General features: G+C 47.3%; 5 protein-coding genes across 5 annotated transcripts; all 5 read right to left on the reverse strand.

Annotated features, from left to right (window-relative positions):
* Window positions 1-59: 59 nt before the first annotated feature.
* On the reverse strand, window positions 60-1938 carry ARB_03788 (uncharacterized protein; the record flags this gene model as incomplete). The annotated part of the gene is made up of 4 exons (XM_003015459.1): window positions 60-453; window positions 517-1279; window positions 1342-1722; window positions 1881-1938. Coding segments are annotated over 4 exons (1596 nt in total), but the record flags the coding sequence as incomplete, so codon positions are not given.
* Window positions 1939-2529: 591 nt separating this feature from the next.
* Window positions 2530-4098, reverse strand: ARB_03789 (uncharacterized protein; the record flags this gene model as incomplete). The annotated part of the gene is made up of 6 exons (XM_003015460.1): window positions 2530-2840; window positions 2902-3024; window positions 3083-3235; window positions 3302-3404; window positions 3469-3704; window positions 3774-4098. 6 exons carry the CDS (start codon window positions 4096-4098, stop codon window positions 2530-2532), a joined length of 1251 nt encoding a protein of 416 aa, XP_003015506.1.
* A 5240-nt stretch (window positions 4099-9338) lies between these two features.
* On the reverse strand, window positions 9339-10755 carry ARB_03790 (uncharacterized protein; the record flags this gene model as incomplete). Its single annotated transcript, XM_003015461.1, has 4 exons — window positions 9339-9580; window positions 9659-9764; window positions 9831-10370; window positions 10435-10755. 4 exons carry the CDS (start codon window positions 10753-10755, stop codon window positions 9339-9341), a joined length of 1209 nt encoding a protein of 402 aa, XP_003015507.1.
* Window positions 10756-12262: 1507 nt separating this feature from the next.
* Window positions 12263-14433, reverse strand: ARB_03791 (uncharacterized protein; the record flags this gene model as incomplete). Its single annotated transcript, XM_003015462.1, has 4 exons — window positions 12263-12464; window positions 12539-12816; window positions 13000-13968; window positions 14032-14433. 4 exons carry the CDS (start codon window positions 14431-14433, stop codon window positions 12263-12265), a joined length of 1851 nt encoding a protein of 616 aa, XP_003015508.1.
* A 1748-nt stretch (window positions 14434-16181) lies between these two features.
* Window positions 16182-17760, reverse strand: ARB_03792 (uncharacterized protein; the record flags this gene model as incomplete). The annotated part of the gene is made up of 2 exons (XM_003015463.1): window positions 16182-16862; window positions 16939-17760. The coding sequence occupies 2 exons, from the start codon at window positions 17758-17760 to the stop codon at window positions 16182-16184; spliced, it is 1503 nt and encodes a 500-aa protein (XP_003015509.1).
* Between the last annotated feature and the right edge of the window lie 4254 nt (window positions 17761-22014).

The following is a 22014-nucleotide window of genomic DNA, read 5'->3' on the forward strand; positions in this document are numbered from 1 at the left end:
GGTGTTGCGAAATCAGAGCTAGGCGCCGGAGAAGGGCGGTTGGATGGCGGCGAATGAACCACATAGGACTCATCAGTTGCATAAGCCTTGAGACAGCCCGAAATAAGGCTTTTGTAGAGCTCCAGAGCAGATTCAACTCCTGGCCAACGTTCGGAACTGATAGCAAGGATTTCCATCGCGAGGCGGATTTCGCCAATTACATCTCCAACGGGATGTTCCTTTCGAATTTCAGGGTACGAAAGTGACCATAGAATGGTGTTTAGTGCCATGAATACAGATTGTGTAAATATCCACGTAAGATCGATTGTCCCAGTGGCAACCTGTTGGTGCTGTATCTTGACATTAAAAACCGAAGCATCATAACATCTTTGAGCGGCATAGAGTGAAGGCTCAGGAATCTGTGGAGATGGGCGGTACATGAACACAATCATTGTGTTGCGTCTGCCTTGGAACCTAATAATAATACTTAGATGGCGTTCTAGAATCAAAGGTTCTTCTTACCAAAGGAAAACTCACCACATTTGGCTAAAGCCACTGCCTTCATCATTTTTAGGACATGATTCAACCCATCGGTCCATCTTATCTATCATCTGCGTGAACCACGGATCTCTGTCGTCCAACGGGGCTGGTCGTTTGCAAAGGTACAACTTGCGTCTGATTTCAGCTTGCAAAAGTCTCATTTTAAAAAAATGAATTGCAATGCATTTCTTCATTATCGGTTGCGCTCCGGGTAATATACCGTTGGGTGTAATATAGCGGTCATCACAGGTTTGGAAGAAGTTGACGTTGATATGGTCATGGCTCACGCAGAACGAGCTCGGACGGCCAAGACTATGGGCAAGGCCGTATTCCATAGATGTGATAATCCAAAACAATCTCCGTCGCATGTCAATTTCGAGACAATTGAGCTGCTCTCCGTTGGTACCTCTGGTGACAGTCTCTTCATCGGATATACCGAGGTCTTGACATAACTTGGCTGCAACTCCAACCACCCAATAGGCCGCTGTTCTGGTTGGCGTAAGCAGGGAATATAAACCCATCAGTGCACAGCATTGCAATGTAGAGATATCCATCTTAGCCAAGCACCCATCGAAGTAAGGCAGTGCTGCTAAGTAGTAACTATCAGCCAGTCCCGCATACTGCGTACTGAGTCGCTGCATGCTAATGGCGATGACAAGACGCAGTTGGAAATTCCGGCATGGATCTTGAGATCCATTAAAAACGATGTCGACATCAGAACGAAAAGTGGGTTCATGAAGTATGGGAACCATATATTGAGCTGTTGCACAGAATATATTTAGTTCCATGAAGTCCAAAACCGTAAGGTGCAATTATGCTTACCCTTTGCAATAAATATATCAATAAGTTTATTCGTGAGTTCTCGAGGGGGTAGATCCGGCTCAGCGACAGAACTGATCATAGGATAAACCTTCGAAGTTGGTTTTTGGCTTTCGATATCAAAGACCGACTTGATCTGCTGCGCGGTATTCTCATTCACCACCTCTTTTATGGATTTTGAACCTGTATTCTGTTTTGCCATGTCCATCACAAACCGGGTAATGGCAATACCACTCGAAGGGCCCAAAAACCTTGATTCGTCCGTCTCCTTGAACTTGATAAGCCCGGCTCCACGCGCCATGGCTTCAGCATCCGGGGCCCGGTCGGCTTCATCTTCGAGCTCCTCGAGCTCGTGAGCGAGCTTTCTAATTTTCTCCCGTAATTCTAGAATGTATGCACGCGATATGGTAGCTTCTTTGGTGTGGTCATAGTATTCGCATTTCGAATTACTCCTTTTACAAGGCTCGCACCGGGGGATGCCGGGGTCACATCGGGATTTCCTCTATAAATTGAACACACATCAGTCCCAGCACTAATCTTACGGGTATCCAGACAGCTCCAGTTCCTTGCTAGAACAAAGGGGAACAGAGGGCCATGCATAATAAAAAAGCAAAGGGCGTGATAGCCGTTACCTGTTTGCACCTTATGCAAGCTGTCAGTGTGTGTGCGATGCGGGGAGCGTTGGCTTCATCGGATTGCGATGGATGAGAAGCAGCCGAGGTTTCTCGAAAGCGCGAGGTGGAAGGCCCTGCGGCGGCGGGCTCCATTAGGATACATGGGTTCTGTACTGTTAGTCTTTAGTCGTGTCTCCCAGCTCTCAGCATGAGAAAAAGATACTAAATGATGCAGTTGTTGTTGCCAGGGGAGAAGCGGGTTGACGTAGGTAGGGCTGAACTAAGCTACTTTTTAGACCGATCGCTTTGGTGACCCGACTGAGATCGGTCACGTGGTATTTTAAGCGCCCCGGCCCCTTGCATGAGACGCATCAGAGATCCGGATGGCAGTTGGCAGCATACGATGGAAGATAATGGATTGCGGGGCTAGGTTGTGGAGATGAAGTGCGGCTACACCAAGGCAGCGGCATACATATATTCCACACAACTATGTACAAGAAGTAAGATATTATAAACAAAGAGTAGTCCCAGGACTACACTCTCTCAAACTAGATACAGCGACCAGAGAGCAGCCAGTTTACTTCAGCTTACTGAACATAGCCTTGACGCCAGCCCAGGTTTCCTCACCACTTGGGATGATCTGCTCTGGGGGTAGGACAAAGCCGTACATGCCAGTGTCACGGAGCTCGGCAGCGAAGGCAGTCTCGCCCTTGATCTCATCGACAATCCAATCGACAGAGTTACCATTGGCCTGGTAGATGGTATTGCAGATAGGGCCGGTGGTGAAGCTTGTTCCATGGACAGCCTTGACAGCATCAGCAAACGAGCTTGCCATCTCCTGGAGGACATCGTCGTTTGGTGCACGAGCAGAGCAGCTGTAGCCATATGCTATTGAGCATGAGGTTTAGTACGGTGCATTTCTGAATATTATACACGGAGTGAAACTTACGGGTCATGAATAGTTGAGAGTAAGAGTGCCAGTCAACAAACATCTTGACGCCAGCACCATCAGCGAGACCCTTGATGAAGCTGGTGCTAGCCTTGGTCTCTGGGGCAGAACCGGGAGAGGGTCCTGTACTACGGGTTAGCATTTATAGTGAATATAAGTCTCGGGTGGTAGTGGTGCATACCTCGATAGGTTTCGGAGCATGGATCAGTGGTGGAGCCATCGCCTTCCCATTTGTATGGCCAGTTACGGTTGAGATCAGTGCCATAGCAGCCTCCCTCGTTCTGCTCACGATTCTTGCGCCACATGCGGTCGCTCTCAGTGGTAAAAACAAAACCTATCCGAGGTTACTAACTGTTAGTAACTGTGTCAGGTATGATCATGGATGGAGATGACATCTTACCATCGGGGTTAGCGATCGGAAAGATGTAGAAGTCAAACTTCTCAAGAAGAGCAGCTCCAGCTTCTTTGTCATCAAAAAGCTGGGCAAGAATGTACTCAACGGTCTTGTAGTAAATATAAAGTTAGTAATAATTATGTTTTTGAAAGGATACCTTATGGTTAGCTTACCATGGTGGTGATCCACTCACGAGCGTGGACGGTTCCATGGAAGACTACAGCTGGCTTGGATCCCTTCTCACCGCTTCCCCAGACATGGACACCGGTGATATCACGGCCTTCATGCGACTTTCCAGACGTAACGATCTCAGAATTCTGAGAATGAGCACTTTGAAAGTCCTGCATGAACTTCAAGTGATCCTCGTACTTGTGGTAAGACTGGAACCAAGTATCGTTGGCGCCACCATCTGCGAAAACTCAACGTAAGTAATTGAGCCAGGTAATATGACCCGATATACCCAGGGTAAGCAACTCACAGGAATAAGGACGGAAGGACATCTCGGACTTAATAGAGTCCCCTAGGTTCTCATGCATGACTTGTTTCTTGAGGCCAGCAGCGTGTGACATCTTCTCAAACTCGGCTACCTTCTTGGGGGGAACGACGATGTCGACATTAGCGTTAGCGGCCTTGGGGAATTTCCAGGTCTCCAGGCCCAGCTTGGAAACAATGTGCGAGATCTTGCTGGTATCATCTCCAGACACGCGCATGACTTTGTATCCATTATAGTTTGCGCTCTGGGAAGGAATGGCACCGCCCAGTGCAGAGCCTAGAAGCGTGGCAAGCAACAAAAGGGACTGCATTGTTGCGAGAGTGGGAGGAATTGGATATCCAGGGAATAAAAAGGGGAATACAACTGCCGGAAGAAGCCAGACACCAGTGTCTGAGGTTTACTGCTGCCTAACTTCAGCAGACGTGATGGAACGTAGCCCAGTACTTATAGCAACACGCATGCTTCAAATTTGCCGATCAGCGGGAAAAAAAAGAACATCAGCCGTGGTGAATTAAGTTCCTCTCCCTCCGGGGTGGAGAAGGCTGTCTGAGAGACTGAAATAACAATAATAATGGGCCAGAGAGTACTCCGTACACTTAAGTTTTGACCACATTATGAAGCGTAAAGGCAGCACCCACATGGTGTTGCCATTCATGTCAAACACGGGTGCTGTGTTGTGGCTCGACCTCAGGAGGCACAGAGCCCCTAACAACCTGACACAATATCCTTAAGAAAACTACCCAATAGACGGGTAGCACTCTTAACCAGTACTGGTCATAGAGAGGCATATGAAGCGCTCACCCTCACAATCGGGGTGGCTACTTCGGGTAATCTCAGCAACTGGGCAGGTTCATGACGCGAGAAGCAGGACCAGGAACAAGATGGCCTCTGCCGCAGCCAGCCGTTGTGTCCCATATAGTTACCAGATTGTCTTAGGGCGTTCTTCACAAGGTGGTTACGATATCAGAGCCTGTATGACGATCACGGCATACGGCAAGGCCGCGCGCAACTGAGCTTGCAGTAATGGGCATGACAAGACGTCACTTGTCGACCACACATGCAAACAAGCGCAACCTCACGCAAAACACGCCTGAGTGGAAGAGTACGAGATGGGGCGTCATGAACATCCATCACGGGTCGTTTGAAAAGACCGCCGTGCCGATCTCTGGCTGACTCCACAGATAAACAACCGTAATCAAACCAGAGAAGCCAACATGGCATGAGAGTCGTGTCCACCCTGCAAGGTTCTGGAAATTGTTTCAAAGTGGCATACATATATAGGCATGTCAAGACTATTTTAAGCTGTGCCTTTTTCTTTCGCTGATTGATGTGCTGGACCTGTCCTCAAGCGCGATACATCAAGCCTTTGAAGGGTCTGTTTGAGAGTTCCACACCTCCGACTCCTGAAATCTTCTTAATTTCTGGAACGGCGTCCCGGAGATTTTAGTTGGTCACCTCCAACTCGAGCCAGCCGCCCTGGACGGCCAAGGGACGCCCTGTCGTTCGCTTCGTTGGCTGCGACCCCCTGCTGAGGCTTTCAGTCCGGAGGTTGATGTAAGGAAGTCCTAGCTAGCCGAGGTGGGCCAGCGTTGCAGTCAAAAAAGTCCGGGATTTTAGTTGTCGCAGGCAAAATAACAGTGGCCCCTGGTCAACCCCGCATTCCCCAGCCTGTACTCACTTACTTAATAAGTATAAGTATAGTTGCTTACGTACTTACGGAGTACTTAATTATATAATCCACTTGCTTAGTAAGTTGGATATCTACACGTGACTGACTCTTCGGCTAGGTGGGACATCTTCATTCAACATCTTCATTCAACATCTTCATTCAACATCTTCATTCAACAATCAGTCAGTAAGAGTTGAGATGCGCTTTGAGGACTTGTACGATGCATGTCTTTCTGAGGTGCTGGAGCTCCTGCCAGGCTGATGGAGATGAACCGGACGACAACAAAACAGAGTACTGGATTTTTCTCATAACTCCCTGAAAAACCCTCCCGGCCTGTCGCAAAATACCTTGTACTAGAGGATCTGGAACGCTTTACACTGATGTTTCACGGCTCAACTCAGAGATTGCAACTGAATACGATGCCACACGCCTTCTTCCCTTCTTCCCTTATTGAAAGCAGTCCGCGATGAAGAACCCAGTGAAATTTTGAAGTACGTCTAGTCGCAGATACTTATTCCCGGGAGGCTGAAGAACAACCCAGGCTACGAAACCCAGTCCAGGTCCAACCAAGGGAGATATGCAAGGGAGGTGCTAGCTATACAGGACTCTCGGCCCCTCGTGCCAGGCTTCACGCTCTATATGTCGCTCATGAGGCTAGAGTACTTTCACCATCTGGCAGGGATTGCATCCGAGCAGTTTGACATCCACAAGGAGGGCCTGCGATTCGTCTCGGCCATCCTTAGGGTATCTGCTAGCTCTCAGAAGCCCAGGAGGCCCCTGTGGTAGCTGCCGGAATTCCACTCGTTATTATAAGTAACGACCGAAGAGGGGCCTATGGACGCCTGCCAGGTGAAGCTTTTATCATACAACGGGGCATATTGAAGTCTACGTCTTATGATGCCAAATGTAGAGGACAATTAGCTGAGATAGCTTGTATTCGAACCATTAATGTGCCACTTTCATTACTAAGTGGCTCTCTCCCGCCGAGTGCAGAACCACAATTACAGCATGCCATAGGGTATAGTAGTATTACGTTAACGCTGATGGCTCGCACTACATCAAGATAGAGCGGGACGGCAGAGAAGAGCCCCTGGTCATTGACGAGGTGGTCAGGCGTGCGGAGTGCGTTTTCGGGCGAGCGATGACATGCTGGAGGACGCAACGCATCTTGACGAAGATGAATTCCGAGCAACCCTCGTTGTTAAAGACTCGTGGCAGTATCCGGAGCGCGATGAGGAGGGGGAGTTGCTGTGTGAAGCGACGGAGAAGGGGCTGGTCAACGTCGCAGAGATATACATATAGCGGATGTTATATATGTAGTATATATAAGGTAAACAAGGAGATGGCACTATGAATTTATTTTCTACCACTCAGAACCTCCTAGATAACATTGTGGAAATAATAATTTTGTATGCCTTGTAGTTACCAAGGGAGGATTTCAGTGCTTCGTTTTGCGATTCTGGTCCGGAGAACGAAAACTGACTATCGAGAAGGCGAAGAAAATTTCTTTTCCTTTTTACAAAGATTCCAGTCATCCCCAACAGTATTGGGGAAATATCTTGTTTAGATCTGAGGCATTGCCAACTGCAACTTAAGCTCCACTGCGTGATTAAGCTGGGGTCAAACCTTTTCCTCTTATGAATCCCTCAGCTTTTTCCCGAAAACGATCCATTGAAAGCTCATATATCTGGGCAGCATTACCCCCTGCTTGTAGGTTCGCTCCGAGAAATTGTTGACGAGATATAGGGATAGACTGTGTAGATGAAGTAGCCGGGCGTGGAAAGATATCCTACTTCGAATTAGATATTGCTCAATAAACAAATAAACAAAAATGTGTGGATAGAATTGGATCGTGGTACCTCTGTTTGCAGCAGCTTTGTCCCACCACCATCTCGTTGGTGAACTTCAATGATACCTTTCACTCTATCGCTGGTAATTTTTGACCACTTAATTAAGAAGACTAGCAGAACCTCGGGACAGCCACCTTGTAGCCAGAGGTCCTTGTCCCTACTAAGCTTTGGCCACGACTCTGTCCAACCCGTTTCAATGACAATGCTTGGAAAATGCTGGCTGCTTGGGAGCAGACAAGTGTCGGGTTCTTTGGAGGAATTGGCGTAGCGCCCTTGAAAGCCTCGAAATGCTATTACTCGATTAGCAATAGTGTAAGACCAAGGTTAGGATGGAGATGCATACTTGTTCCGACTAAAAAGGAAACTGAGTCAAACTCTGCTTGGGTTACAAAACCCGTTGAAACCATGCGCGACATCTCCATTACTAGCCATGACTGATGCGCGTCATGGATAAATGTTGGCATGACTCTGATGTCAAGAGTTTGAGTGTATGAATTGTAGTTTATACTGTCATAGTTATTAAAAACTAGCCATAACAGAGATTTGTAGAAAAACACTAACCGTGGACACGCGTTCTCCACGTCTTGGTCCTCACTAAGAGAAGTTGTCACTAATTCACCAGTAGCATCTGAGATATTCTGAAACGATAGGTCTTGGAATTCGTAGGCGTCGAGGATCTTTTGACGGACGATATTGAATAATTTTTGGGGGGTTGGCGTCGGGGTTGGTGGAGGTCCCTGGCTTCTGAGCAAGCGCCCTGACGGCTCGGACTTTGTGATGCTGCCCATTTTCGTTTTTACGGAAGGAAAATGACAAATGACCAGAAGAGTGAAAATTTCTGCAACTCTATGTCCTGTTATTGATTCTGGAGTGTTCCTTCCCTCATGCAATAATGTGTTCGAGGAGAAGCAGAATTGTGGCGTTGAAAGAAGAGGACAGTAAAAGGAATGAGCGAAGTTGCTGGAGGGAGTGACGTGCGCCAAGACTTGTTTGTATTGCATAATAGTTAAAAGCTAAATGGCCCATGGCCCGTTCACCCCGTTGCAAGCATAAGGGGTCAATAGTGCTGATTGGTTGAATGAGCGCGCATAAATTTATAATAGATATTATTAGCCAATAGAAATACATGATTAACAGTTGGTTAATAATCCAATGAGAAGTAGTGAATTTTTCTTTTTCTTTACAGCGAGCTGAGCGAACACTCGTATGCCAAAATGGGACACAATTATTATTTCATATGATTGGTGGATTCTGGCAACGACAGTGACCTAAGAATAGGCTAAAGTATATTCGTATGGAGTCTTGAAACCCACTTTAGGTAACTGGACCAAAACAGGGTCCGCCAGCTCAACGAACATTACAGGCTCAACAAACACATATTTTCCCATACAAAATGGCCATTTTTAGAAAATATATCTTCCACCACAACGCTCCTCTAGGCCTCTAAATAGTGTTAAAGGTACTTAAAGGCCCTAGGTAATCTTATCCCCCCTTCTTTTAAATATTACAATATTTTGTAATACTAACCATTTCAGGAAGCTCGAGTTTCTCCTCCAGGGGAGCCTCCACGTCTCAGAGAGCTGCTGCCCCTCGTCTACAACCGCGTACTTAAAGTAAAGATAACATCACAATATTCATGTTGTTTCCCAGCCAAGCGGTTTTCGTGGTAGCGTTGCAGTTGATGGAGATAGACGCCCAGATATTTTCATTCTGACCTTGGTAACTACACAAAAGCGAGACCAGCTGGTTCAGATTGAAGGGCCCCTTTTCCTACCAGTTGAGTCAAATCAGAGATACGCCGTGAACCCTCAATTCATTAACTACATGTGGTCTAGACACCGCATCGACTAGTTACGGAGTAGTTACTCCTCTCCCACATGATAACCCAAGCATTTCCTCCAAGAGCCCAAAAATATACTGTGACATATCACAGCAAGCTTGCATGCACCATCCTAGTGACTTAGCAGGAAAGTAAGAAGATTCGTTCCTACGCCTGTCAGCCGGCTCAGCACCGCTGGCTTGGTAATGGATTTAGGCGCCGCTGCCATTATAGAGCAATTTCCTGGTTGTGTTGGGCTTTTGGTTCGTAACGCTCTCCACCGCAAGCTCCTTGATGCGGTCACAGACTTTATCAGGTCCAATTCCTTCCAGTGCCATCAAATATGCCCCAACTCCACAGACATGAGGAGACGCCATCGAGGTACCAGATAGAGTTGCTGTGTCTTCATTCGGATATGCTGAAACTATATCGGCTCCGGGACCATATACTGCGACTATACATGAAGGATGTAAGCCCTCTTGAGCATGCAGAAGGCCCTTTTACTGGGCCTTTTGAAGGGAAATGGACATACCAACAGATCCATAGTTGGACCAGGATGTTGCCGCATCTTGGGAATTGGTGGCAGCAGCAGTGCAGACACCTCTAGCGGATGCTGGAGAGAACTGTGCTGCATCGGTCTTTAAAGTATCTTAGCCTCCTGATATGCCTTGACAAGAGGAAACGAACAAGGAGGATATACTTACCCCGTCATTCCCTGCCGCCACAGCTAGAAAAATACCGGACTGTTGAGCTGCTTCTGCAACGCGGTTGAAAACAGTTGAACCACGGATACCCAGACTCAGGTTCATGGCTGCCTTGCCTCTCAAACCATTCCTACCAGCATGGTCGGTACACCACTGGATACCTTGGATAACACCACTAGTAGACCCAGTTCCCTGGGCGTTAAGCACCTTAACAGCGATGACGTTGGCTTTCTTAGCGATTCCATATGTTGCACCTGCAAATGTTCCAGCAGTATGAGTTCCATGGCCGTTCTGGTCCGTATCTTCATTGTCAACGGTGTTAGTTCCCCAGGTTGCACGGCCACTAAATTCAGGGTGCTTAATATCGATGCCGGTGTCAACACCATAGATAGTGATACCACTCCCGGCGCTGTCATCAAACACAAAGTCAGAGCTACCAGCACTCTTATGTGAGATTCGTCCAAGTCCCCAGGATGGTGCGTTGCGTTGAGTGGTGATGGCATCTAGTTTAACCACACGGTCTACTTCAACATAGTCGACCTGTTTGGTTGAGATAGTCAGACATAAGCACACGCAAGGCTGATTGGGTCAATTAGCCACATACAGCTGGATTTCTACTGATCAATTCAATCGTCCTTTTGTCGAAAGCGCCACTATATCCCTTGAGTCCCTCGAACTCGAAGGTTGTTTTGAGACCATCCAGCCCGCCCAACGTTCCATCTCGCTCACCCAAATTACGGCGGTGTATTTTGGATGCCCATGCCTGGTGGGTTTGAAATTCGGCCTCTGAAATGGTACTCTTCATCACAACAATGTAGGAGTTGGGGATGACATCCTGGGTGTTCTCAAGACCAATTAACTTGGAGGGAATGGCCAGTGACAAGGCACAAAGAGAAAGTGAAAACAATTGGCGGAAAAAGCCCATGGTCATATACGTCACAGTTGCTACTCAATTGATGGTGTGAAAAGAATATGATTTTTTACTTAGATATAGGATCAACTTCAGGACTTATATAGTGATTCTTGACGCCCCTGTTGGTCCCTTATGGTATGCTGAAACATAATCACCGGTACTTGACATTAGCCTTCATCACAAGTGTCGCACCCCATGCCCCATTGATGATACCTTAACTGGGTGGCTGCCGCGAACGTAGTTCAGAGAAAACCGCATGAGCCCGATACAGTCATATTATAGGATACCACAAATTCTTTATGCCTTTTTAGGGACCACAAGCCAGTCTATAGCCAGCTCACCATGCTGGTGCAAGTGACCTTGTCGGACAGCAGCACCAAAATACATTAGCATGAACGCGGTATCGAGCTCATGTAGAACTTGTTGATGTAACTCTTTCGGGCAAATTGTAGGAGATATATCGGATATAATCCAATCATCTGGGTATCAAGAACGTCACTGGCGTCACCACTCACCTACCACATACTATATCTGCCAGCAGTGAAGCATGTGCAATAGTATGAACATGTGGGTTATACATGTGTGCAGATACCGGCACGGGGCTGCGCAGTCGTAGATGTGCCAAATATCAATTTGACAGTTTTTAGGCATACTTATATAGAGATGCTGCCAGGAATATATAATCATAGCCGGAAGCTATCCAGCAGATCAAGCATAAGCGTTTTGCCTGGAAGGGCTGTAGATGGCCCGCGTATCTTGCTTGTGGAGGTGGCGCTGGAAGAGATGAAGGGAATTGGACAAGCCCCCAGTCGAGCAACAGCAGACGCCTCGCCAGGTCAAGGATCGCCTGTGTTTTTGTGGTTAACTTTCTGACATCCCGATCAGAGGATCCCGTTGGTTGGTGACCATGTTAAGTGACCAAACCAATGGAAATTATTTTTGCACTGGCGAAGATTTTCAAAGTCATAGATGGTATGAATGGTGCATCAAAGCCATTATCACGGGCAATGCTTTGGTTGAAACCACCTATTCGTTAGGCAAACTGCATGGGACATTTAGAGCATTTACCTAGCTCATACGCCACGATCTCTGAGGTTCTGTACAGATTGTTGGTTGCACATCCTCTTCCATGATACCCTCGGTAGACGTAATCATTGGGGTAGTACAATGCACCACCGGTTAATATAAATAAACGGATGCGTTACACCATCAGCCGGGACGGCCACTAAAGATTTCACAAGTTTGACATGCAACTCGTGCGATCAGCTCTAAAATGACATGAACATATCGCGTGAGGGAAGGGTAAAGTGATTTCCCTGGAAAAGTGCAGTCGGAGAACGATACCTGACCAAAGGCGGGATCGCTTTCCACCATCAGCGGTACGGGAGGATTATCCGAAACCTGTGGCACATGAAGGAAGAGCTAACATCTGAAAGCAGATAGACTCCAAAGGCGCAAACTGGGGGGAAATAAGTTAGATATTGATATCAGGGAAACCGGCAGACCTGGTGTTACTTGGTCAATCTATCCACCAAACATGAGCACCAAATAGGAATTGGAACTGCATGGAGGCCAAGTATTTTCCGGGTATCAATCTGGAAAATCCGAGGGAGGACTGAGCGGATCGAATCTCGTAAGCTCTAGGCTTATTGAATGCTGCTGGTAGCAGCACGAATACCCAATATGGTTCATGGGCAAAGTAGATGAGCAACATCAGGTTCCTATATTCCATAAATTCCAACCTTACTTTGAATGACCGCTGGTAGAATTTTTTTCGCACTCGACTCTTGCATACCAATATTTATGCAGCCACAGTGAGAAACAAGCACGTGAGGATGACATTCGACCCAAAAAGGCTGCATGGGCTAGGACATGAGAAGCCTCAAGTATTGTGAGTATATGCATCATGCATAAGTATCTGAAAATGACAGTTACCTCGCAACCAAAGATAGAACTAGGATGCCTGTGTTCAGTGGACATCTCGGCAGGCTGCACAATGATAAAGAGCTGTGAGCTCTCCAGCCCGTCAATCAGGGGTTTTGACAATTTTTCAGAATGCATAGCTCCTATATCCTATAAAGGCTTGCATAAATGTCTCGGTTGTATCGTAACCAAAAGAGTTACATAAACAGTGAACACACTTCGGCTAACGGAGTGTGTTGCAAGATACCCTGTTTCCATATCATTGAGTAAATTTGCATATTGTATATGGGTCCCCGCATTGACTTAAATCCCGTGTCTTCAGACACCACTCACAGGCTGAACGTTATAGGCCCTCTCCTTGAACTGGACCATTGGCCCTTGCTTCTCCGGCACAAAATGATCCTTTAACTGATATTCGTCTTTTCTACATCGACCTGGATGCCTTCCGTGAGTTGTCCTAGTATCGTTTTGCTCGTCGTCATCTGTAGGACTCCGCATATCAAACTTGAAGATGAGTGTTGCGAGTGTCATCAGGAGTTCCAAATAAGCTAAATTTTTTCCCAAGCAGCCTCGGGAGCCTGCACTAAATGCGAAAAAGGCATACCGTGCATTTGCAGAGTCTTCAATTGAGCTTTTATTGTCTTCGGAGACCACCAAGCATGATTTGTCAGTTCCAATCCACCGTTCAGGCCGAAAAACATAAGGATCCTGAAAGTATTGTGTGTTGCGATGAAGGACATACGGCGAGACACCAAGTGTCGTCCCTTCAGCGATGTAATTTCCATCGACAGTGGTCCCTCCCGGTAATACTTCTACCATCAAATTGCTTGGTATTGAGGGACTAAGTCTCAGCGTTTCATCAATAACTGCCCGCAAGTAGGTAAGGCTATTGAGCTTGCTGCCACCTCGGATTTCTTCAACAGCACTGAAGGTGGATTGAATCTCAGTCTTTGTTTTCTCTAAGCATTCCGGATTGTGAATGAGGTAGAAAATAGCGCCAGATAGGGCCGTAGATGTTGTATCTGACCCTGCTGCTATCAGAAGATTAGACTCAGCGGCGAGTTCGGCACGTGTAAGCCCCTGACCAGTCTCTGGATCCTTTGCATCGATTAAATAATGCATTAGATCCTTTTTAGGGTAACCAGGATCGTTCACGTTAGTAGACTGAAGACGTTTGCTCATCTGCTCGGCGCAATACTCGTTATAACGCTTTCCATCCCGTGCCAACTTTCCACCAAGGATTTCCATTATTTTGGTTCCGAGTAAAGGTCGAACAAACTTTGCAAATGGCAGATAACCGAGCTAGTAGGAATATAGTTAGTTGAAATACTCTGTGACAACAGGGGCCAACGGACGTCGACTAACATTGTATAGAAATTGGGTGGCTGCAATGAGCAGAGCGGGAACATATCTGCTTTCCTCGCTTACAAGACAGTTGAACTTCGTGTTGAATACCAAATCTCCCATGATGTCGTAGCTAAGGTATGTACACCAGTGGTCCATATTCTGAGGAGTTCCCCATTTCTCGGGAGTCGTGGCCGTCTTGCTCAATTGGTCACAGCATATTTTGATGTTTTCACTGATAAACTCTTCTGAAGACCTTAGAGCAGCATCTGAAAATGCATGCCCCATCACACGGCGTCGGAAGCTGTGTTTTTTCTTGTTGGTTTCAGAGTGGACGTTATGTGCATATGAAGAAGAAGCGTATAGGGTCAGATACCAGTCGCTTCTTTGCACGTTTGCATTGCGTTGGTATATCTGCCGCATAGCAGATGCACTGTTGATTGACAGCTTATTGGGACCGGTACGCACTATTGGACCTATAACGTTCGAGAATCTAGTTAGAATTTTTTTATTTTTTATTTTTTATTTTCATCCGAATAACGTATTCAGTATACCATAGATTTCATGCTGCCTTAAACATTCCAGATGATGGTCACCGCCTATCACTTCGAAGAAAAATGGCCAGTCAGATAGCTTATTCCAGAGCGGCCCGGGATATTTCGCAAGAGGATGTAGCGTCAGACGGTACGCCGCAACCAGAGGAATCTAGATGCATTCAGATGGTCAGCCGAGGAATCGTTAAGTTCCTGGGTACCTTCAAGTGGTTATAAACTGGCGAGGCAACCAAACAGTTAGTTTCCCCTCACATATATTGCAATGACTGTGACAATTAGCGGAATAATCCATTTCCATTGGGGCTCCTCAATTAGGGGCACTGGGCTGGAAGAGGCCATCTTGATCAGTTATCCTGGCTATATGACAGTTTCGAAAGCGACAAGACGTCAGAGAGGCAGCCAGCGAGTTAAAGAGAGAGACAGTCCGGGATCCAGTAATATAAATGTCAGCAGACTGCTCGTGCTGAAGGCTGGTATGCATGTCGGAGTTTCAATCCTGACTGGCCAAGAGAAGATCCTTAGATCCTTCGCTGGGAGCACCATGCATACTGGATAGTACCCCACGTCGGCTCCGGGACGTCAGGTTTCTGTTTTTGAATATCTCTGTCTGGCTTCCATTTCGCGGATCATTTGTCACTAGGCATGGCAGCCATGGTGGCTACGCGTTAACTCCCTTATAAAGAGCCATGCGTCCAAGATGCCTTTGTATTGTAGACTAGGCAGCAGCAGAGAGGAGGGCATGAAGATATGAAGAGAAGTTTATGGGCCTTGTCTGCACCCTAGGTAGACTCGACGCTCTGCATACCTCTGGTCGTCAGCCCTGGATGTTTGAGGGCAAAAGCTTGAATACACTAGTTAAAATAACTATTGTGCTTTTTCCATTGGTTCATTAACTAGTTATAACTAATGAACTAACAAAGTTAACGAGTACCATGAATACTAAATTATTATTGGTTGGGTTTACTAGTTAGCTTGTTATGCCGAATGCTTATTGGATTATCGCCTCGCCTAGTTAGGATCAAGCGGTATTCCGTGAAATCAGACAAACAATTGACAGACCAACATTATCAAAATGATACCGCAATATTTGAGCATCACATCCTAGCTGGGGATAATTTTTGTTGATTAGTAGTTAACTAGTTACTTAACTAGTTAACTAGTCTATGTTGATTCAGCTCATATCGTTCCTAGCCATGCTGGACCATCCTACGGACTTGGTCTAGCCTGGACAATTCAATCCCCAATTGTTACCAGGAATAGCGTACATATGAGCAGTACCGGAGCCTGGCCATATACCATTGTCTCAACGACACCCACTTTTAATGTGCTATTGTTGTAGTATATCAGTTCATCCAAAACGCTCGTTGCTCACGAATCGTACTTCATTTCGTAGTAATACATGAAGGCAGGAAAGCGCGGTATTAATATCAATCAACTTCTACCTTCATAGATGGGTTTTTAACCGAATAGTGTGAATTGGTGAGAAAATTCAATATCTCAATATATACGGATAGTGTCAACTATATAGCGTCAAAGTATAGACAATAGGCCGTTAATTATGATCAGTTCTAGCACGGGAATTCAAAGTCAAAGCGAAGATGAAATCAAGTGGCTAGATCAGCATTCATCCACGGTAACAGGATCAGATTCTACCCCATCACCATACCCGCCAACCGCAGCAACCAGAACCTTCTTAGCTTCACTCTGCGCCTGTATTGTAGTTTCAAATCCGGTCCACGCCTCATCTTTAATCTCCTTTGGCATGCTACCCTCAGACACCTCGAAAACCTTCCATGATTCAATGTCGGTTGAGCCATTCCAGCTCACATATACCACTATATCTTTATCCGCCTTGCGACATGCCTTGACACTCGGTTTTGTTATAGGCATTCCGGTCCAGGGGACTCGATGGACTCGATAAGAGGCATCAACCAAATCATGTCCATAGCGGATTTGCATGACAAGCTCATCTTCTTTGTTATACTCTTCGATAAGCGGAATTTGACCATGATGTACGATGCAATGGCCAGTACCTAGGTACTGGAAGCTCCCCAGGTCCCTTGAAACGACAGGATGTTCGTGGTTCCACATTCTTCGCTGTCCAACGACTTCCATCTTTTGAAGGTCAAGGTCCAAGATAAGTCCGGTGGTAGGGTTGTTTGTATTGCTAAATTCCGAGTTGTCATTGTTGTGCATCGAGATGGTGATCTTCTCATCTGTATGCATTCCTAGACGTAGGCCGTACTGGAAGCAAAAGTTTGAATTGGGTCCCATTTTGAAGTCACCCCCAGTTATGCCCTAGTATCCCGCATTAGCCGCCTGTTGACATCAAATTGTATTACAGTAGTTAGATGGAGACGGAAAAGCCGCTTACATTAAGGTTCCAAGCAACCGAACCGTTGCGAGCAATGTGCAGGATACTGCATCCATAGTCCCAAGAGATAAGGTAATCATCCCCATATCTGACGGTGGAGGATACACGGAAGAAGTCCCAAGGGTTTTTCTCAGAGGTGCCAGTATCCAACAGCGGACTCTGGGATAGCTTGAATGGGATCTGGTCGATGTGTTCCACGGCACTCCAGCGGAAGAGGACCTTATTCGTCTCGATATCAATGTCGTAAATCAATCCATCAATGACCCAGCCCTGCTCTGGACCTCCCACGGACCGAAGATCAGCCTGAGTGATGTTTGTAGCGGCCACGAGGAGAGCTTTCTTGTCATTTTCAACGATTCCTTCGTGATAGTCGATGTGAGATTCAACCTCGTGATCCAGTCCCGTATTGAAGTATCCTTCCGTAAGAGTGACCTTGTGCACGAGTTGATAAGAGCTGTTCAAAAGATTGACAGAACCATGGCCATAACCCGTGCCCGTAAAGTCGCCTTCCCAGAAAACGAGCATTGGATTGTTACTCAAGTTCTGCGGTCGAAAACCGAAGATAGTTCCCTCGGGCCCCTGCCAAACGAGCTGGCCATCGTCCCTGTAGATCGACGGGTGCCCACTGCGGTGGCCGTTCCAAGGGGTAACAAAGATATATCCGGGATCTGTCTCGCCCATCTTGGTGGTCTCAAGGACAGAAGCACGAATGTTGGTGCTGTTATAGGACTGTACAGGCCATGTGCTGTTGGGAGCCAAAGCTGCCTGTACAGCCGTGGCTCCAATGCCAATGGTGCAGAGGGTGATCAGAGACAGCTGCATTTTGGCAATTGTTTCTGTCCAGCCTGGTAAACTTGTTCCTCTTGGATCTGCGACCGACCAGGAAGGGGTGCAATGCTCAAATATATATATTCATGCAGGACAGGGATGCTACCAGCAAGCCACCAAAGGACCCTCGCCGCCATGAGGTGATTGCTGCAGGACAGCGATCGACCGTCATATCTTCTTGACAGTTTGGGCCTGAAGGGTCGAAACACTGAGCCGGCCAATAACGCCCATCGATCCGGCCCGGAAACTGATCCCGAAACGGTGCTCCAGATAGACAAGCAGGACCAAATAGCGAAAGGTGGGTTCGACATAGTATCAAGCCCATCAGATCGCACAAGTTGGTCTACCAAGCTACTCGGGCTCGAGATCTCGGGACTTGTAGGTGGCCGAGAGCAAATCCCGATCCCGTATCTGCAGGGTTCTCTGCAGAGTCGATCAAACCTGGGGGCTGGAGAGTTGCCGGCATCAGCTTTGTTCCCCGGCCGCGGGATGCAAGGCCGCCAGGGGTGCTAACTAAGAAGCTAGCAAGCTAGCTACCGTTTGACCAACGATATATCGGCAAGTTAACACGATGATACTACCTGTTGCTTTCCTTGCTGTCGGCCCTGTTGATAGTTAGTTATAATACAGCGAGTTTATAGAGAGCATTCCTTGGTTAAATTTACTCAGTCTGTCTGTGGTTATTCAGGGGTAACTTACTTAAGCTGCTGCGATGATCGTCGTGCCACATCTCAAATCCCACCAAGCCACCATGCCTCGGTTGTTTCAGGCCCTTTTAAGGAGTAAAACACACTTGGAATCTCAGCGTACACTGATTCAGGCGGGTTCTAAAAATAAGCTGCTGTCTGTCAGTAACTAGTAAACAGGTACTCTGTATAAAGTGGCCCCCGATACAGTTTGGACTGATAAGTTATTTGCGGAATAGACTCTCATTTTTCCGTATATGGAGTTACTTCTCGAACCGCTCGAGTTATAGGCCTAAAATCAACGGACAGGCAAATGATGTTGCCTACAGTCTTAAGTTGGAACCAATCATTTCGTCCAGCATTGAGGATATGAGCACAGAATAAACCAAGAAGTCGAGAAGATGTTTGGTCTTGAGCCATCCAAACTTGGAGTCCAAGGATACACTACCTAGCCTCCTATCGTTAGGCTCTCACCGTACGAGAGCGGAACAGGTTTGATCTAGGCTAATTCTTTTCTGTCCTAGGTAATGATCTTTCGACCCAAACAATCGCTGTGGCTTCATCTTTATTAGCCGCCTTGTCACATAGCTACTGGTGGCGGCAAATAACTTGACATGCATCTGAGCGAAGCAGGCTGCTAACTGTCCTTCGGCTTCTCAAAACCCTTCGCACAATAGCCAACTCTTCCGCTCGCATTCCTTTTCAAGCCCGAGGTATGCGAGAGGATACCCATTACCTGATATCAAAATCCGCAAAGTGTTATTTCCTCGTTCAACAGCCCCAAATCCATCAAGTCTTCCTCTGGATCAGGACGTAATCACTGTTTTTAGCAAATAGATGGGCTGGACAGTACTTGAGGATGATTTTTTTCGTACGTGTCCAAGTCCTGGCACGGTGTGCGGCAAGCTGAGCCCGCAAGCTTGCTGACTTCAAGAAGCCCTTTTTGCGAGACCTCCGTGGACACCGATCAGAGTGAGCTAGGTACCTCCGACAAGAGCTCCCGGACCCGGCCATGGTATCAGTATCAGTCAGTGGTCACGACGGCGGTCGCAGCCTCGAAGGTCAGCGGGTTCCGGGGCAAGTCTTACTAAGCTGACTATGGGGCAAGGAGGTCTTGGCAGCCCGTTCTTTAACCGCCGAGACGCGGGTTGGAGACATGGGATGCACACCAGCTAACTAACTACAAAGACAGGCCGCGAAAAATTAATCAGGCAAACGACGCCTTCATATATTGCACTACTTGCGGGTGGATACATCAAGAACGCCGCTTACGTTTTTTCTACCTTTCCCCTCCTCCTGTTGCCTCTGGAACACGTGGTACCTCTGCTGCACAGACGACGGGGTCCAAGAGGGGGAAAGCTCCTCGACATCGTCCTCCGTCGGAGGCCCATTCTTCCACACTAAGGACAAGAGTAGCTCATCATACCTCTTAGACCATCGGCCCCCTATGTTCGGCCGCACACCCGTTATACCAAATACCACCGGCACCCGCAATGCCGTCGTTGCCCTGAGCGGAAGGTGGAGCGGAGAGCATCTTCACTATATTTGCCGTCCTGCTTTATGCAGGTTGGCCTACCTCCAAACAAGCCATAATGACTACCCCATAACTATTTATTGGCTTAACTAGGTAGATAGCTACTGCTCTGCCTGGCTCTGCGCTATGTACTGCGAACTTGATGGTAACTTGACAGACGAGCGAGTCAGTTCAAGCATCAAGGTCGACGACCAAACTATGCACAAGAATAAAGGAACTAAAATAATTAGTTACCACGGCGTAATCACCCCTAAAACGCCGTCCGCGTTGACCGAAACCGTCCCAATCCCTCCTATTCCCCATGCATCACCAATGTATTTGCAAATATTCTCTCTGCCGACACGCTTCGAGAGCTCATAAACCTGCCCTGCACGCAGTAGGGAGCGAAACATGAAAAGAAAAAGAAAAAAAAAAAAAATGTGCAAGGCCAAAACTATTTACGGCTCTTTCGCGTGATTCTCAGGGGCCCCACAGGCCCTCCCCGGAAACAACCCAGGGGGTTTTGGTATGTGCCCATCACCACGTCCCAGACGGTGAGCATCTGCCCGTAGTTGGCCTTGGGGTTGAGATGATGAACTGTGTGGAAACCTTCTCTGCTGTCATCTAGATGGGTAAGCAGTATCAGCTTTGGTCATGGTAAAACGAGGTAGTCAAAGCACGACAGTTCGGAAGTCTTGACGTACGACTGAGGATGGTCTCGACAGTACTGGACATCAAAAGGATGAGGTAGGCTGTGGTTGACATGGGGATCAGGAAAGGGACTCCCAGGTTGGGAAAGCTCATTATGAAAGCTTCCGCGGGATGGAATGCGAAGGCCGAGAAGGGAGTCGAGATTATGAATCTACATATATGTAACAATGCGTCAGTATCACTGTCCAGCTTCGCTTATCTTTGAGGGGCGAAGGGGTTAACCAACCTATGATGGCTTTTGTGGGTATAGGAATAAAGCACTGGGAGATGAAACATGCGATGCAGCCAGTAGACCCCCGTCTCGGTAAGGAACATCGCGAGTGGGTACTGCATGACTTCATACCACAGGCCAGGTCCGTCGTTCATAGAGTGATATAAACGGGAATACCCGTGTATCTGTAGCATACCAAAGACGGTGTTCGCCAGCCCAATGCCCAATATACCGAGCAAGGACTCGACAATCTCATCTCTGATCTGAGCTCGGCGGAATCGTCGGTCTACGCGTAACTTGTGGTCAAAGGACCGCATGTACCATATGGTTGATATGACAGCGAATAGGAGAGTATGGCCTGCCCTATACATCCTCACAGCTGTCAGTAAGCAGTAAGCTATAGTTATTCCACGCCTCTTGATGGATGATCTCACAAAGTCAGGATAAAGAGAGCGCCAGCCTGTCTGTAAGCTGGCTGGACATCCAGCAGGATAGAATGAAGGAATGAGAGCAGCCGATCATAGCAGGCTGTCAGCGAGGACAGACCTATCAGAGGTATATCCCCCAGATATGCCGGGCCATGTTGGAGGCTCTTCAGCGTTGAGATATTGCTATACAGCTGGCTAGCCATGGCGTCCTGAGTCTCGGGCGAGGAACAGGAAATATATTCATGTTTGTTGCAACTACGCCCGAACAATCTGTGGCATGCAAGGTCTTTATCTTCTTCTTCTTTTATGAACGCGCATCACTTAGCCATTCATTGTTATTCCGGAGCGTGAGGGATATATTCTCTTTGACCCAAACTCGATGCGGCGTGACAGCAAGAAATGCCTCTCTTTCATTCATCTACGAAAGCCTTGTCCTCCGCCGCCTCGATTGGCCACGCCAGTCACTAACTTGTATAGTTAGCTAGCTAGTAGTCAGTAAAGGTTAGCCACCGGGCCATGCGAGCGCTTTGCTTTTTCCTATTAAGCGCTGCTTATTGTTGTCAATATATGACAGCCGACATTTAGAGTGCAACCCCTTCCCGACAGCCAGGTTCTTTGTATCGAAGAGAACGCTTATGGAAGTTGGAAAAGAAAGTGAATAGGAACTCAAAAATATTAAGGCTACCGAAAAAGAAGTAA

This window comes from Trichophyton benhamiae (assembly GCF_000151125.1).
Source record: "Trichophyton benhamiae CBS 112371 chromosome Unknown contig00331.0, whole genome shotgun sequence".
Lineage (NCBI taxonomy): Eukaryota > Fungi > Ascomycota > Eurotiomycetes > Onygenales > Arthrodermataceae > Trichophyton > Trichophyton benhamiae.